The sequence below is a fragment of the Bubalus bubalis genome, chromosome 8 (assembly GCF_019923935.1).
Source record: "Bubalus bubalis isolate 160015118507 breed Murrah chromosome 8, NDDB_SH_1, whole genome shotgun sequence".
Lineage (NCBI taxonomy): Eukaryota > Metazoa > Chordata > Mammalia > Artiodactyla > Bovidae > Bubalus > Bubalus bubalis.
In genome coordinates, this window is record NC_059164.1 from 40173298 (window position 1) to 40192610 (window position 19313).

General features: G+C 35.3%; 1 protein-coding gene across 1 annotated transcript in view; it reads left to right on the forward strand.

Moving 5' to 3' along the window:
- The first annotated feature begins 676 nt into the window (after positions 1-676).
- Positions 677-19313, forward strand: part of GNAT3 (G protein subunit alpha transducin 3) — a 59444-nt gene continuing 40807 nt past the window's right edge. Inside the window, exon 1 of the mRNA XM_006049681.4 lies at positions 677-1046. Coding sequence (XP_006049743.1) covers positions 929-1046 — 118 coding nt within the window. The 5' untranslated portion in view covers positions 677-928. The remainder of the gene's footprint in view (positions 1047-19313) is intronic.

Consider the following 19313-nt stretch of genomic DNA (forward strand, 5'->3'; position numbering starts at 1 on the left):
TGCAGGAAAAACCAAATGACCTACTGTTACAAAGAATATTGCTTTTTATTCCCTCAGTACCAAATCAATAAAAGTCCTTCCAGCGCAACAGCTGTTCCTTAAGGGCCCCAAAGAGTTAATGCCCTGCCTGAATCAAAAACATTCCAGTGTCTACACCAAGCAGACCCTCAATTAATGGTGATGGATTGACTTTCTCACAAGCAGTAAAAGCTCAATTTATAGAAATTGATCCTATGAGACAAAAATAAATAATTTAAGAGCACTCTGTGTTGAATTCTATGTTTGGCAACATAGCAATGTGTATAGATCTAAGAACTATGTGTATTTTTTTTTTTAATGGAAAGGTTTTCTAGTTAGCTGACAGATACTAAGAGTGTCTCAATCATTTTGAGTCATAATCTAAGCATAGCAGAACTATAAATCTGGGTGATTCAATATAAATATTCTGATAGTGATATCACAGTGATTATGAAGAATCTGAAGACTCATGTACTTAAAGATAAGACACACGTTTGTTCGTTAATAATTATAACTTTAAATCTTGCAATAAAGATCGCCTATTAGTGATAAACACTATTTGAATTGTCCATTTCAGATCTTTAGTGTACAGATTTTCATAACTTTCTACATTATTGTATGCTATTCTTTAAGGAAAATGAACAGGTTTGAAGGAGTGCCAGAAGTAACCACTTAATTTGAAAGTATAATGAATTTTCTCTTTAGCTGCCATAGAACTGTGTGGTTTTACCCTTTGTCAGGTGACAGCATCTCCTTAGTCAAAGCAGAGTCTTAGAAAATGAGGGAATGGGCTGTTGGGTACTTCAGCAGAGCATTGCTCTTACATCCTATGTCCAAACCAGAGCACCAGCTGCGCTCTACATTCCAAAAAGTTTGAGCAAATAAACTGACAAGTATCTAACACTACAAGATGGGAATTGGAATTAGTTCAGAGAGCAAGGAGTCAGCCAAAAGATCTAAAGAGTTGGAGAAAAAGCTTCAGGAAGATGCTGAGCGAGATGCAAGAACTGTAAAGTTGCTGTTGTTAGGTAATATCCTTTTTTCCTTTTGCCTTTAAAACCCTGCTATTTTTTCAACTGTGATGTATTTACTTTTCTCAAACTTTAATTTCAAGGGTATTACCATATGGGAGATTTATTACGAAAATGTGTTTTGAAATTGATTTTATGTGTACTCTGTAAATATTTACTTTTTTGCTTAGGATTTTATTGCATGTCTTTTATTAACCAGAGAGACAAATATTTATTAGATGACTCAATTTCTCTATGTCAGTAATCTTTTATTATTAAAAAAACGATTGGACATTTATTATTTTATTGTACTCTAGCCATTTTCTGAATATCAACTTTTTAATATGGAAGAAATCCTTTAATTACATGTTACAAAGATTTATGTCATTTTGTTTGGAAATATTTTGTTTGGTATCAACACTAATATGTTATTTAATTACTTATACTGTTAAAACCAATTAGTCGAATTAGAGAGTAATGCTAAAGTACTTTAAAAGATATTAATAATATTATTCAGCCTTCTGAATACTGTCTATATAATTGAAAAATACTCCATTTAAGTCCTTTTAGGGTATTTAAATATTCATTTAGGTCAGGAATTATGTCTCTTCTATTTTTTATTCCCTCAAAATTCAGCACACTATTTAACCACAGCTATGAACTAAATAAATGTTCAATGAACTGAAAGAATGAATATAATTTATATATCATGCATTTTTCTAAACATGTCACAGTCCCTAGAAGATAAATATGATTTTGAAATAAAGACCTATGAAAAAAATATAAAACAAGAACTTCAATTTAATCGTAGTTACATGTTCTTCTGCTCTCCATTATATACAAAAGCACTCCATTTTATTTTAGAATTGTGACTCTTTCACACAACAAAATATTCTCATTCGTGTCTATGTGTGCTTTTACCATGTCTGATTTGCTCCCAGTGGAAAGAGTATCTCAGAAGCCAGCTATAAGATTCCCACCACTTGCTCTTCCAAGGAAAGGAAATATTTTCTCTCTTTATGCCCAATTCCTGAGGCCTTACACCCACAGCAGTTACAAGTAACTACCAAGAGAGGTTGGTAAGTTAGAAAGATGTAGGGGTCAGCTCTTATGAAACCACCAAATGCAACTTCCCTAACGCTCCGGAGTATTCTGAGACTTTGATCAAGAGGGAAAGTAATAAGTGGACACAGAGAAAACAAATAAAAGATGAGAGGGAACACCAAACATTCCAGCAAGTATGTTCTGTGTCCTTGTTGTACTAAGAACCATGGCACAGGACTAGTAACACAATACACAGAGAATCCCTATGCTTGAATAAAATTTCAAAAGAATAGATATTTTCAATATACAAATTATTTTTAGATTAAAGTGATGGGCTACATAAAGAGGAAAGGGTAACATTATAGAAGATATACAAAGAACTTTAGTGGTACTATTACATCTTTTAACATCCTAAGACAATCACAATTGCATAAATTCACCTCCAGTGTTACCATATATTTGGATTCATATATTTGGATTCATTGGTTCCAACAATATGTCACTGAACTTCTCTATCACATCTTATTTGCACAGATGAATCAAATTCTCTATAGCTTTCCCTATTCAGTGATATTTCAAGCCCTTGACTAATTCCCTTCTGGACTCTATATAAGTTCTATGTGGTAGTTTAGTCACCAAGTCGTGTCTGACCCTTGTGAACCCATGGACTATAGCCCACCAAGTTCCTCTGCCCATCGGATTTTCTAGGCAATAATACTGGAGTGGAATCTTGCTGAAACAGGGATTGAAACCAGGTCTCCTGCACTGCAGGCAGATTCTTTACTGACTGAGCTAACAAGAAAGTCATATGAGTTTTATATCTAATGATGAAGTTGTCAAAGTTCAAAACAATAAAATCTTGTAATAACTCTGCTTCAATTCTCATGTTTTGAACTGAAATTATCTAACCTATTATCTTTATATTCAATTTGGTCTCATTAATATATAAAAGCATTCAGTAGAACCAAAGTAAACCTTCCCACCCTCAAATCCCCTCACTAATGAAATCTAATTTCTCCCATCATTGAAACAATGATTCTCATTCATCAGTCTTGTCTGAACAGCTGTTTTTAAGCAATGAATGTATGTCCTGTGGGACCAACCAGGAGAGCCTTGGTAGAAATCAGAACTTGAGTCTGACTCTACTTTTATAAAAACAGAAATCTTAAATTTATAGAAATCTGAAAAAAAAAAAAACCATTTTCAACAGAATTCATTATTTATGTTGATCCTCTTGTTATTCAGTGAATTTCGAGGTGCTTAAACACAGCACAACTTTCCAAGTTAACATGTGCTGTGGAGTAGATGTACTATTTGGTATCACTGGACATAAGATTTCACTGAATTTGAAGAGCTATCTATATCACAGTGCACTTTACAACTAAAGGATCACCTTGAAGACAGACTCCCTTTTATTCTACCTTTCAGACATTCAGTAAAATTATACAAGAGATGCCAAATCTGCTTCTATACCAAAAAGCAGCCTTCTAGTAAACACTGGAGATGACATACATTCCTAGCTTATTTGATAAAACTGCTATCAAGACAATAATGCCATGGAATGTATTGTTTTTTTTAATTAGCCTGTAAAGGTGCCCCAGAAAGAGTGCATTTTAGTAAGAAAAAGCAAATGCTAATGTATAAGCTGTTCTTTTTTGTAGACTTCCTATGTTACTTTATTTTTAATTTTATTTAAATTAGAAAAAAAATCTTAATTTATAGATGTTTGATTACACTTCAATTCCATTCAAAAGAAATACCTGTCTTTTCATTGTGAGATCATTGTGGTTCATGTTTCTGTTTTTCCTATATCTCCTTTCTTTATATTTATTATTTCAAATTTTAGTTCAAATTTATTTATTTAACACATTACTTCTTTTTTTTACTTTTACAAATTTTCATCACGTGAGCTTGACAGATTCAGAGCTCCAAAGTATAGGGGAAAAAATAGCTTTGTTTTTTCATCATATCTGAAACCTTGCCTCATTCATTCTACAATGTTCAGTTATGATATTGTAATAAGCTTTTAGCCAGTGATTTCCAGCACTGTCATGGACTACACAATACTGGTGCTCTACTCCTTTAATTCTAAACCATTTATTCTTTATTTTTCTATGTGCTATCTTGTAAACATCACAGTATCATTTTTAATGTATATGTGTATATACATTAATTATATGTAATTATCAAGTAATGCAATGTACATACACATATGTATATCCTTTTATGTATATCAAGAGGAAAGAGGACATAAGACTCATGCTATATCAAAGTTCTTACTTGTATTCTGTTTAAATAGGTCTTTTTATTTTTAAAAGCATTTCTATATATGAGTGGGAAAGGATGCAGAAAACTGGAGGTGTTCCTCAGTCACTGGCTAGAGTATAAATTCATCAAGTGTAGAAGCTCTATTTTATGTTTCTAATACACCAGTATAGTCAATGCTTGTCTGTGGATGTGATCACTTACACAGGTCCCCTGGAATAATTATGTTACAATTAAAACTTGCAAAGCATAATTAGAAAAAAAAAAACTTCTTTCAGATAACCAGTGATACGAATCTTGTGAACAACATGTAGAAGCAATTTCTGAGTAATGTTTCCAATTTTTTTAAATTAAAATCATTCTTTGTTATATTAATATATTTTGTTTAAAAATATTTTACAATATTTTATTTTTATAAAGATATCAATCTTTTGGGTGTACAATATTTTTACTATTTGTACAAATATTGCACAAATGTTTAAAATTGTTTTTCACTAAAGTGGAAAGAAACAGTCTACTTGGAGAGTTTCAAATTGTCTCCAAAGCAACTATTTGCACCATAGCAATCTGAAGCCTTCAGAAGAAAAGTCAAATATTTACAGTTATATTTTTTATAACTAATGGCATTTGGCAGCATCAAATAGCTCTCTACAGTGTCCCTTTTCTCTAACGGGCAAAAAGCACTTAGACAAACATTTTGCACTGATTTGTTTGTTTTAGATTAATATATATCTAATAATCAGGACACATTAACAGACTCATAAGTCCCTCACATGAAAGATATAAACCATTCATTAAGGCATTCCATATTTAGCCAACTTATGGTATTTGTTAATGAGATTAAATACCCTGTCTTGCTGAAAATAACTCTCATTAACTGTAATGTAACAGAACATCTCATGTTATATCACAGAACATTTTTATATTCATTTTCTATATTCAAACCTTAATTATTGATTTAATAGCAATGCTATACTTTTAAAAATATTCAGATAAGCAACATGAGTTAACACAATTTATTTACCCTTCCATTAATTAAAAAGGAAAGAGGGTAGTGAAACATTTGATGGTATAAAGTCTCTGTGATAAATTTTACATAAAATATACTTCCAGTTAAGATTTACACTCAAATTCAGAATCCATCTCCTTATTTAACTTTCCTACAGATATATCAATGTAGAATTTGCCTCTAATGAAGTGGGATTCAAGCTGAAATTGAAGGTAATACTCATCAAGATATAAAAGTATTGATTTTGTGTATTAGACTCCGATCCTAATAAACTAGAGTCAGTTCAGTGGCTTAGTCATGTCTGACTGTTTGAGACCCCATGGACTACAGCACGCCAGGCTTCCCTGTCCATTACTGACTTGTGGAGCTTCCTCAAACTCATGTCCATCGAGTCAGAGATGCCATCCAACCATCTCATCCTCTGTTGTCCTGTTCTCCTCCTGACTTCAATCTTTCCCAGCATCAGGGTCTTTTCCAATAAGTCATTTTTCACATCAGGTGGCCAAAGTATTGGAGTTTCAGCTTCAGCATCAGTCCTTCCAGTGAATATTTAGGACTGATTTCCTTTAGGATGGACTGGTTGGATCTCCTGGCAATCCAAGGGACTCTCAAGAGTCTTCTCCAACACCACAGTTCAAAAAAAACAATTCTTTGGCACTCAAGATTTTTTTATAGTCCAACTCTCACATCCATACATGACTACTGGAAAAACCACAGCCTGACTAGACAGACCTTTGTTTGCAAAGTAACATCTCTGCTTTTTAGTATACTATCTAGGTTGGTCATAGCTTTTCTTCCAAGGAGCAAGCGTCTTTTAATTTCATGGCTGCACTCACCATCTGCAGTGATTTTGGAGCTCAAGAAAAGAAAGTCTATCACTGTGTCCATTATTTCCCCCTCTATTTGCCATGAAGTGATGGGACCAGATGCCATGATCTTATTTTTTGAATGTTGAGTTCTAAGCCAGATTTTTCACTCTCTTCTTTCACTTTCATTAAGAGGCTCTTCAGTTCTTCTTTGCTTTCTGCCATAAGGGTGGTGTCATCTTGCATATCTGATGTTATTGATATTTTTCCCAGAAATCTTGATTCCAGCTTGTGCTTCATCCAGCCTGGCTTTTCTCATGACATACTCTGCACATAAGCTAATTAAACAGGGTGATAATATACAGCCTTGACGTACTCTTTTCCCAACTCGGAACCAATCTGTTGTTCCATGTCCAATTCTAATTGTTGCATCTTGACTTGCATACAGATTTATCAGGAGGCAGGTCAGGTGCTCTGGTATTTCCATCTCTTTAAGACTTGTCCACAGTTTGATGTGATCCACTCAAAGTCTTTAGCATAGACAATAGAGCAGAAGTAGATGTTTTTCTGGAACTCTCTTGCTTTCTCGATGATGTTGGCAATTTGATCTCTGGTTCCTCTACCTTTTCTAAATCCAGCTTGAACATCTGGAATATTTCACAGTTCACATACTGTAGAAGCCTGGCCTGGGGAATTTTGAGCCTTGCTTTTCTAAGTGTGTGAGATGAGTGCAATTGTTCAGTAGTTTGAGCATTCTTTGACATTGCCTTTCTTTGGGATTGGAATGAAAACTGACCTTTTGCAGTCCTGTGGCCACTGCTGAGTTTTCCAAATTTGCAGACATATTGAGTGCAGCACTTTCACAGCATCATCTTTTAGGATTTGAAAGAGCTCAACTGGAATTCCATCACCTCCACTAGCTTTGCTCGTAGTGATGCTTCTTAAGGCTCACTTGATTTCGCATTCTGGGATGTCTGGCTCTAGGTGACTGATCACACCATCATAGTTATCTGGGTCATGAAGATCTTTTTTGTATAGTTCTTCTGTGTATTCTTGCCACCGCTTCTTAATATCTTCTGCTTCTGTTAGGTCCCTACCATTTCTGTCCTTTATTGTGCCCATCTTTGCATAAAATGTTCCCTTGGTATAGAGATTTTCTTGAGGAGATCTCTAGTCTTTCCTATTCTATTGTTTTCCTCTATTTCTTTGCACTGATCACTGAAGAAGGCTTTCTTATCTCTCCTTGCTATTCTTTGGAACTCTCCATTCAAATGGGTGTATCTTTCCTTTTCTCCTTTGCCTTTAGCGTCTCTTCTTTTCACAGCTATGTGAAAGGGCTCCTCAGACAACTATTTTGCCTTTTTTGCATTTCTTTTTCTTGGGAATGGTCCTGATCACTGCCTCCTGTACAATGTCACAAACCTTTGTCAGTAGTTCTTTATGCACTGTGCCTATCAGATCTAATCTCTTGAATATATTTGTCATTTCCCCAGTATAATCATAAGGGATTTGATTTAGGTCACACCTGATTGGTCTAGTGGTTTTCCCTAATTTCTTCAAGTTAAGTCTGAATTTGGCAATAAAGAGTTCATGATCTGAGCCACAGTCAGCTCCTGGTCTTGTGTTTGCTGACTGTATAGAGCTTCTCCATATTTGGCTGCAAAGAATATAATCTATGAGCCATTCTGTGTAGTACCACCCAAGATAGATGGGTCATGGTGGAGAGTTCTGACAAAATGTATTCCACTGAAGAAGGAAATGGCAAACCACTTCACGATTCTTGCCTTAAAAACCCCATGAACAGTATAAAAAGGCAAAATTATACAACACTGAAAGATGAACTCCCCAGGCTAGTAGGTGCCCAATATGCTACTAGAGAACAGTGGAGAAATAACTCCAGAAAGAATGAAGAGATGGAGCCAAAGCAAAAACAACACCCAGTTGTGGATGTGACTGGTGATGGAAGTAAAGTCTGATGGTGTAAAGAGTCATGTTGCATAGGAACCTGGAATGTTAGGTCCATGAATCAAGGCAAATTGGAAGCGGTCAAACAGGAGATGGCAAGAGTGAACATTGACATTTTAGGAATCAGCAAACTAAAATGGACTGGAATGGGTGAATTTAACACAGATGACCATTATATCTACTACTGTGGGCAAGAATCCCTTAGAAGAAATGGAGTAGCCCTCATAGTCAACAAAAAGTCCAAAGTTCAGTACTTGGATGCAATCTCAAAAACAACAGAATGATCTCTGTTCGTTTCCAAGACAAACCATTCAATATCACAGTAATCCAAGTCTTTGCCCCAACCAGTAATGCTGAAGAAGCTGAAGTTGAATGGTTTTATGAAGCCCCACAAGACTTTCTAGAACTAACACTCCAAAGAGATGTCCTTATCATTATAAGGGACTGGAATGCAAAAGTAGGAATTCAAGAGATACCTGGAGTAACAGGCTAATTTGGTCTTGGAAATGAAGGCCAAAATGAAGCAGGCAAAGGCTAACAGAATTTTGCCAAAAGAACACACTGGTCATAGCAAACACATTCTTCCAACAACAAAAGAGAAGAATCTACACATGGACATCACCAGATGGTCAATAAACTAGAACTCAAAGGTTTAATTCCTGCCTCAATATTTTATATTCAAATATAATTTGCTACTTAAAATTGTTTTTCTTTTAAAATATCTAGAAATGTCACTCCCTGACCAGCATATGATTCTTTACCATCTCATACTTGCTCATACTTACTGAATTCTATCTTTGATTTCATATTGTTTCCTTTCAACGTTGACCATTTTACCTGTGTCCCTCCTAAAGTCTAAAATATTCTTTACCCTAATCCTCTATCTTAGTTGACATTCACAACTTCAAACCTGGATAACTCCTCAAAGTTTCCACTTATTATTGTTCTAATAACACTACTCCCAACTGATTTATTCCAAAGTAACATTATTTAACATCTTTTCAACCTTTAGTGCTGATCCTGGTCCCATGTAAACACCTAATTTCCTTCGTTCCCAGGTGCTGTAGAATAAAATGATGTATTATTCTGTTTCCTGATTGACAATTTCCTGTTTTTAACTTTCAATCAGTCGTGTCTGACTGTTTGTGACCCCATCAACAACTCTTGGAGTTTATTCAAACTCATGTCTATTGAGTCGGTGGTTACCTCATCCTCTGTCGTCCCCTTCTCCTGCCTTCAATCTTTGCCAGCATCAGGGTCTTTTCAAATGAGTCAGTTTTCTCATCAGGTGGCCAAAGTATCGGAGTTTCAGCTTCAGCATCAGTCCTTCCAATGAATATTCAGGACTGATTTCCTTTAGGATGGACTGGTTGGATCTCCTTGCAGTCCAAGGGACTCTCAAGAGTCTTCTCCAAAACCACAGTTCAAAAGCATAAATTCTTCAGTGCTCAGTTTTCTTTATAGTCCAAATTTTACATCCATACATGATTACTGGAAAAACCATAGCTTTGACTAGATGGACCATTGTTGGCAAAGTAATGTCTCTGCTTTTTAATATGCTGTCTAGGTTGGTCATAACTTTTCTTCCAAGGAGCAAGTGTCTTTTAATTTCATGGCTGCACTCAACATCTTCAGTGACTTTGGAACCCCCCAAAATAAAGTCTGTCACTGTTTCCACTGTTTCCCCATTTATTTGCCATGAAGTGATGGGACCAGATGCCATGATCTTATTTTTTTGCATGTTGAACTTTAAGCCGACATTTTCACTCTCCTCTTTCACTTTCATCAAGAGGCTCTTTAGTTCTTCACTTTCTGCCATAAGGGTATTGTCATCTGCATATCTGATGTTATTGATATTTCTTCCAGCAATCTTGATTCCAGCTTGTGCTTCATCCTGCCTGGCAGTTTGCATGATGTACTCTGCTGCTGCTGCTAAGTCGCTTCAGTCGTGTCCAACTCTGTGTGACCCCATAGAAGCCAGCCCACCAGGCTCCCCTGTCCCTGGGATTCTCTAAGCAAGAACACTGGAGTGGGTTGCCATTTCCTTCTCCAATGCATGCAAGTGAAAAAATAAAGTGAAGTCACTCAGTTGTATCCGACTCCTAGTGACCCCATGGACTGCAGCCTACCAGGATCCTCCATCCATTGAATTTTCCAGTCAAGAGTACTGGAGTGGGGTGCCATTGCCTTCTCCAGATGTACTCTGCATATAAGTTAAATAAGCAAGGTGACAATATACAGCCTTGACGGACTCCTTTCCCGATTTGGAACCAGTCTGTTGTTCCAGGTCCAGTTCTGACTGTTGCTTCTTGACCTGCCTACAGAGTCTCAGGAGGCAGGTCAGGTACTCTGGTATTTCCATCTGTTGAAGTATTTTCCACATTTGTGGTAGACACAGTCAAAGGCTTTGGCATAGTCAATAGAACAGAAGTAGATGATTTTCTAGAACTCATTTGCTTTTTCAATGATCCAACGGATGTTGGCAATTTGATCTCTGGTTCTTCTGCCTTTTCTAAATCCAGTTTAAACATCTGGAATTTCACAGTTCACAGACTGTTGAAGCCTGGCTTAGAGAAGTTTGAGCCTTCTTTGCTAGCCTGTGAGATGACTGCAATTGTTCGGTAGCTTGAGCATTCTTTGGCATTACCTTTCTTTGGGATTGAAATGAAAACTGACCTCTTCCAGTCCTGTGGGCACTGCTGAGTTTTCCAAATTAGCTGGCATATTGAGTGCAGCACTGTAACAGCATCATCTTTTACGACTTGAAAGAGCTCAACTAGAATTCCATCACTTCCACTAGCTTCATTCATAGTGTTGCTTCCTAAGGCCCACTTGACCTCGGATGTCTGGCTCTACGTGAGAGATCACACCACACTGTGTTCTTGTCACCTCTTCTTAATATCTTCTGCTTCTGTTTGGTCCATATCATTTCTGTCCTTTATTGTGCCCATATTCGCATGAAATGTTCCCTTGGTGTCTCTAATTTTCTTGAAGAAATCTCTAGCGTTTATCATTCTATTGTTTTCCTGTATTTCTTTGCACGGATCACTGAGGAAGGCTGTCTTATCTCTCCTTGCAGTTCTTTGGAACTCTGCATTCAAATGGGAGTTTTTAACCTTAGCCAGGCTAATAATTATTTCACTTATTTGTAGTTTATTACTAAAATATCCAAAAGGCAGCTATTTCTACATTTCCAACATCACTTTCAACTACAATCTCCTCTCCTTCCACCTCACCCTAGATGACCACTGCTCGTAAGACCGTCATCAAACATCATCTCCAAAGCTTTCTCCAAAGCATCTCTTCACTAAGCTTTCCTTCATTCTCTACCACTTTAACTAGTTTTAAGGAGTTTGTGGTCTTCCATTCTCATGTAAGGGTAACTTCAGCCTTTGTGCTATAAATTGTATCCCCTTCTATATTTTAAGAATTTTGCTTTATGAATTACCCCGTTTGTCACTTTAAAACTTCTTCTCTGCTAGCTCCTTCCTCTTGGCAGATAATGATATTTCTTCCCAGTCACCTAGAGATTTTTCTTTGATTCCATAAAGCTCATTTGATTCACCTTATATAGTTATCTTTTAAAATGTGTTTATACTAAAATACTTCTCAAACTAGTCTATGGTCACTTCTTCTATTGCTATACTGTTTCCATTCTCTTCAGTTAATTGAGATCTAATTTGTATATTCATTCTCTTTACCAAAAATGATCTCTCACAGATCCCTGATAATCTGCAATTCACAAAGCTGAGACCTCAATAACTGAATTTTTCTTAACTCCTGTTACACTGCAATACTTTCTAATTTTTTATACCCCTCTACTCCTCACTTCATTCAAGCTTGCTTCTTTTGTCTCCATTTATAGGTAGTTTCATTCACCAAAATTTGTCCTTGAGCCTTTGTGGTTTTCAGTCTGTACTGTATCAGGGACCTCATATCAGGATGTAGCTATCACTTCTAGAAGAATGACTCGAACATCCTTTCTTTTGCCCAATTTCTGGATCCATATTTGTGTCAACTACAAATTAGCAGTTGCCATGGTTACTTGCCATCTACCACTGCAAGGATTAAATCATGTGCTGCTATAGCTGCTGATCTTCAACATCCCCTCAAAGAAGTTCGGGGTAGAAAACAGAAATGAGGCACTCTGTCCTTTAGGAAAAACTGGCAGAACAGGTCTTCAGATAGATGTTTTTGGGAGCCAATTTTATAAGTTCATTTCTTGTATTTCCTTATAGCTAGAAAAGCACCAAAAGCACTAACATCTACTCCTTATGACTAGGTATAACCTTTGTGACACTAGAAGAAACTTTGAACAAAAAGTGTGTGCTTGATTGCATGTACTCCCCCTTCTCCAAAATTACATATATAATGACTCTCCCCCTACCTCTTTGGAGCAGTTTCTCAATGCTATTTGAAATGTTATCTTCTGGGTTATAGTCTTCATTTTGCCCCCAAATAAAACTTAACTCAAACTCTCATCGTATGTTTTTTTTAAGTCAACAATTGTTATTTATCAATAATCTGATTACACTTTGGGGCACCTAGCAATCATCTTCCCAGTTTATCTTGCTGTCCATTCATCCTCAAACTTCATCTTTTTAATGAGGCCCTTAATTATATTCTTTTCCATTATATTCACTCTAGTATTTCAATCTTCTTTAATTCCTTTCTTTGTAATCATTCTCTATTCATTGTCCAAAGATCGATCTTTGTTACAAAGCTTAGTTCTAGCCTTATCTCTGATAGAATGGGTCTCATATTTCTCTTTTATTCCACTACTCTGTTATGGTTTTCAATCTACAAGGAAATGCTATGAAATAGTATTTTCATTATATAGAGAAGAAAATGAGAATTTACTGAGGTAATTCAATTTTTAAGATCACACATTAGTTTACAGGAGAACAAAGGCTTTAATGTTTATTTCTGTCATTTTTAACTTAGTATCCGCATTCTAAGTTCTATAAAAACAGTGGATATGTCTGCTTTTGTCTTCACTGATATCCTAGCACAGAAAAGCATGCCTGCATAATGCATGGAAGAATGATGGAGCTGGGAACATAAAATATTTTTGTAGGTTGGTTAGGGTGACTAAAGCATAGATATACATTTGGCACTTGCAAAGAACTGGGGGGAAAAAACATGTATGTCATATAATAAGGTATTTTTTTAAGTCAATGAAGATTTTGGTAGATTTTTAGAAATGTAAATGAAAATAATAATACTTGGATTTTTTTTGTCTAAGACTATCCAAGCTATGCTATAAGATAAAGACTTTATGCAGGTGCTTGAGGTAGGTAGGCCAATTAGGAAATTGTCACTACTCTGCAAACACTTGAAGAGATTGTAAATTAAGGCAGAAATTACAAGTTTGAAAGTGAGATTTGAGGGATCTTATGAGACAAAATAATAGAACTTGGTGACTTGACTGCCTGTGGCTGCTAAGTCAGAGGAATGATTAAGGGCAGAATAAGGAATAGTGATTATTTTATTCATCAGTATGTGAAATACAGGACAAAGTTTAGGTTGGGGACAAAACAAAAAGAGTAGTCATTTGAGACATTCAAATTTGTGTTGTTTGGAGAACAACAAAGTGGAGATATCTATTGAACAGATAAACATATGGGTCTGGAAATCAGGAGGGGTAACTCAAGTGAGAGCTGTTAATTTGATTTATTCAATTCCTGTTCTCTTTTTCCCAGATATACAGTACATAAAGGCCAACTGTATAATTAACCAAGGTCTTAGTTTGAAGAATTCATACAAAATCCATAACTGTTCCCCAACTAAGGAACACTTAGATAAATTCTATCAATCTGTCCTTCTATCATCTACATTTCTATCTAAAGCAAGCTTGTGTGGGAAATATCACATAATTATACATTTCATTGGTCCACCCGCTTTTTAGCCTAAGAAGTACATTAAAAAGATAAGAAAGAAAGAAAGTGAAGTCGCTCAGTTGTGTCCGACTTTTTGTAACCCCATGGACTGTAGCCTATCAGGTTCCTCCGTCCATGGGATTTTCCAGGCAAGAATACTGGAGTGGGGTGCCATTTCCTTCTCCAGGAGATCTTCCCTACTCAGGGATTGAACCCCGGTCTCCCGCATTGTAGGCAGACGCTTTACTGTCTGAGCCACCAGAAGGACACCATCTGAGCCACCAAAAGGATTTTGAAGTTAAAATACTTCAAAATCCTAGAAGGCATATATATATATATATATATATATATATATATATATATATAATGTTTTAAATATTATCAACTATTTTTTAAAAAGTATAAAACTGGAAGTATTTAAATAAATTTTCATTAGGAAGGAAAGAGTACATAGCCACAACATTCTCACAAATGAAATACGCTTGTTTGGCTGATGACTTTTTGCAGTTTCAGAAAGCTCATCATTACTACATCATAGAAATAGGTACTTGATGTTACACTAGTAATTGAAATATATCTGACACCATATGACTACTAATGTGATTCACTACAAAAAGCCCCACAAAATTACTTATATTTATGCTAAGATATTTACACCACACTGGATCTAATCACCACACAAATACAGAATATTGGACATTATATAATAAACTGTCCTAGACTTTGGAAAAATGCCAGTTATGAAAACAAAATAACAACAGCAGTATAACATGGGAAACAGTCTAAATTTAGAGTTTAAATAGCATAACATACAAAGGAAATGTGTAAGACTTGATTGGATCCTGGGTCCAAGAAATAGAAAAGGTCTGAAAAACAATTTGGAACAATCAAATAAATATGAATATGGAGTATATTTTATATAACATTTTGAATTTGTATAGATATTCTTAAGCATGAAAATAGTGTTGTGATTTTCTGGAACAATGACCTATTCTTAGAAGATGCATTCTGAACTATATACAGGTGAAGTGTGTGATTGCTTTCAAGAGGTTCAGCAAAACAAAGCATAAATATAAAGACAGATATACATGTATATATGTATATACATGTATATATATGTGTGTATATGAATTTATATATATGAAAAAATGCAAAGGACAAAGTGCTAATAATTGGTAAGGTGAAGGAATAAAATATAGGTATCTAATGTACTATTTTCTCAAAATTTCACAGTTTATAAGATTATTAAAATTAAAAGTTTGAGGAAAATAAGTGTAAATTGGGATATTATTTTTCTGATAAAAGAAAATAGACGAATATATCTGCAAATTCATCCATATTATTTTGCAAATGGATTCTTTCAAATACTTCATGAGCAGATCACTTTAAAATCATAAAAACTTTTAAAAGAAATCTTTCTCAATAGATTATTTGATAAACTTAACAATAAAATTTGACAAAAACAGGCCAACTCCTTCTTGAATGCAGATCCAAACACCAAACCAAAATATCACCAAACTGATTCCAACAATGTAAAAATGTATACTAAAAGAAAAAAACCAGAGGTAAGAGAGAACTCAAGAATGACCTGTTGAAATACTATTGGAACATTAATATTATTCATATTATCAGAGGAGAAAGAACATCATGATTATGACAGGAGATGCACACACATGTGCATGAACACACACATACACACTAAACAAACTTTTACACATTCTTGATAAAAACTTTTATCACACTAGAAATAAAGAGTAAGAACAAAAACCTGTAGTAATGGTCATACTTAATGGGGAATATTTAGCATCATTAACTACAGGTTGTGGACAAGGACTTATGATGATGAATGGACTGACAGTTTCCTGTCTTTGACCTTCTCCTCTTCAATGTTCTCATCAGGGATTTGAGTGAAAGTGGATAAGGCAAAATTTCCCACTTGAGTAAGATTCAGAATTTGGAAGGATACAGTTTAAGGTAAAGTCAGTATTCCAAGTGATCTAAACTAGCAGAAATGCTTGGCCCAAATGAACAGAATTTAGCAGATATCTTTAATTGAAGTTCAAAATCAGCTATACACATGTAGTATACCCATATAGTATGTGGGAAAATCAGTTTGCTAAGTGATGATGTAAAAAAGTAGAAACAAATTAACTGCTAAAAGCTCAATATAGGTTAAAAAAATACAGCTACCAAAAAAAAAAAAAAATAGAAGAAGAGGTAAACTAATCATAATGTCTATAAAGAAAAGTGTTCTATTTAGAAATAAGTACTAGGATTGAGGCAGATCTATTTTGTACCCCTATCTTACTTAATCAGAATATCAGTACCCTTAATAAAATCACCTATATCTATGGCAAAATTTTAAGTTAGACAGTGTTTCAGAAGGACATTGGCTCTCACATGGAGTGTGATTCTAGGCTATATGATGGGTTGTAACATGGAAGAGACAGAGAAGTTTGTTGTTGCTCAATGAGAAAGAAGAATAGTGAATGAAATAGAATTGCTTCTAAACAAGAAACAAAGTTAAAAATCTTTTATGTCAATAGTCTACCAAAAGATTACAACCATAAACTCATAAACTGCACACTCATATGTCTATGAAAGTTCACATCTTCCATATTAATTTTAAAAAAGTGATTTTAAATTTATGTCTTGACATCATATTGGTATTGACATTACCAGTTAATAATTTAAAATAAGGCATCATTATAAGATTAATATTAGGCTGTATATTGTCACCCTGCTTATTTAACTTATATGCAGGGTACATCTTGTGAAATGTTGGGCTGGATGAAGCACAAGATGGAATCAAAAGTGCTGGGGAAAATATCAATAACCTCAGATATACAAATACCACTACCCTTATGGCAGAAAGTGAAGAAGAACTAAAGAGCCTCTTGATGAAAGTAAAAGAGGAGAGTGAAAAAGCTGGCTTAAAACTCAAGATTCAAAAAACTAAGATCATGGCATCCGGTCCCATCACTTCATGGCAAATAGATGGGAAAACAATGCAGTGACAGAGTTGATTTTTTTGGGCTCCAAAATCACTGCAGATGATGACTGCAGCCATGAAATTAAAAGACACTGGCTCCTTGGAAGAAAAGCTATGACCAACCTAGAAAACATATTAAAAAGTAGAGACATTATTTTGCCAAGCAAGGTCCATCTAGGCAAAGCTATGATTTTTTCAGTAGTCATGTATGGATGTGAGAGTTGGACTATAAAGAAGGTTGAGTGCTGAGGAATTGATGCTTTTGAACTGTGGTGTTGGAGAAGACTCTTGAGAGTCCCTTGGACTGCAAGGAGATCCAACCAGTCCATTCTGAAGGAGATCAGCCCTGGGTGTTCATTGGAAGGACTGATGCTGAAGCTGAAACTCCAGTACTTTGGGCACCTGATGCAAAAAACTGATTTATTGGAAAAGACCCTTATGCTGAGAAAGATTGAAGGCAGGAGGAGAAGGGGGCAACAGAAGATGAGATGGTTTGATGGCATCGCCAACTCAATGGACATGAGTTTGAGCAAGCTCTGGGAGTTGTTGATGGACAAGGAGGCCTGGTGTGCTGCAGTCCACGGGGTCACAAAGAGTTAGACACAACTGAGTGACTAAACTAAACTGAACTGATAGTATTAGTGTGGGAGTGAAATGGCAACCGACTCCAGTGTTCTTGCCTGGAGAATCCCAGGGACAGGGGAGCCTGGAGGGCTATCGTCTATAGGGTCACACAGAGTCAGACACGACTGAAGTGACTCAGCAGCAGCAGTAGCAGCAGGAGCTTAATTTCATTGTTTTAAGTTAGGTCTAGGACTTTAGATGAGTATCATAATTTCTACTAGATTCAGTATTCTCATGTATAGAAAGAAGATACGTGCACAGCTGGTTGGCTTCTAAGGTTTCAGTCTTCTGCACAGTTATGTGATTTTAAGAGTACCTACAAAAAAGCTTCTGCAGGATTATAAATCAGGGTTTATTTTCATTTTGCCTATTTTAACAAGTTATGAAATGAGTGAGCAGGATTTGAAAGTGTTTAGGTGAAATTTAGTTACTGGTATAGATCTATAATGGCTTCTCTGGTGGCTCAGACAGTAAAGAACTCACCTGCAAAGCAGGAGACCTGGGTTCGATCCCTGGGTGGGGAAGATACCCTGGAGATGGGAATGGCAACCCACTCCAGTATTCTTGCCTGGAGAATTCCATGGACAGGAGCCTGGTGAGTTATGGGGTCCTGGTGACTCATGGGGTCTCAAAGAGTAGGACATGTCTGTGTCACTAACATTTTCACTTCACACTTCATAGACTTCAGAGACATCATGTAGCCTTAAAAATTTTTGAATATACTTGCAAAGAAAAATGTGGAATAAAACCTCTCATTTATACTTTTTAAGAATAAAACAATTTATGAGTATTAAAGTACAAACTAAGTATAAACTTAAATATTTAATTATTTGAAACATTTTCTTCTTCGAAGAAATAAATAGCTTGTTAAAATTCCCTCATTACACTTTGACCCAGATAATAATATTAGTCACCATCACAATTAGGAAGGAACAGATTATTCCAGGATGCCCTTGGGTTGTGTAAACACACTATTTTGATGTCTATATTTGGCTGTGTAGCATGATCTAATCTTACTGGAATGGAATGATTATTGTGAACTAAGACCTAGAAACATTGTGAGAATGGGACTCAATAATTTATTCCTAAAAAAACTTTGCAAGCAGGGCAAACAATAAATTAGATTTTAGACAGATGGGCTTTTCTTCAGGAATTTTCATCTTATTCCTATAGTTGCCTATACTGGGCCTTCATATAGAAGCCTGAAGTCACCATATAGAGTAGGAAATTATTCAGGTAGCTATTGTAAAATCTTTCAAAGGAAAATACTGTTTTCATACAGAATTTCATTAAAGAGTAATGCTGTTTTTTCAAAAGTGATTATTCTGCCTATCTGACACACATCTGAATGATCAATTATCAATAATCTTTATATAATAACATACCCATTAGCATCAGAAATAGTTCTGGAAACTTGCCAGATCTTAATGAAATATAGTTGTGATTATTTAAAAATTTTTTATGTGTTCAACAGTGGTTCAAATGTATGCTGATACAATTCTGGAAAAATCTTTACACAGATTATTATTCTCAAGATAGATAACTGAAATTAAATGAAAATTATCTAAATTATTTTCACTTCATTGTAGAAATTATAGATACCATTATGTAACTGATAGTTAAAAATGAGACATTCTCAATCTCTCAGATTTTCTCAAAAATTTTTTCATTCAGTGCTTCCACTCTAGTTGAAGAAAATGC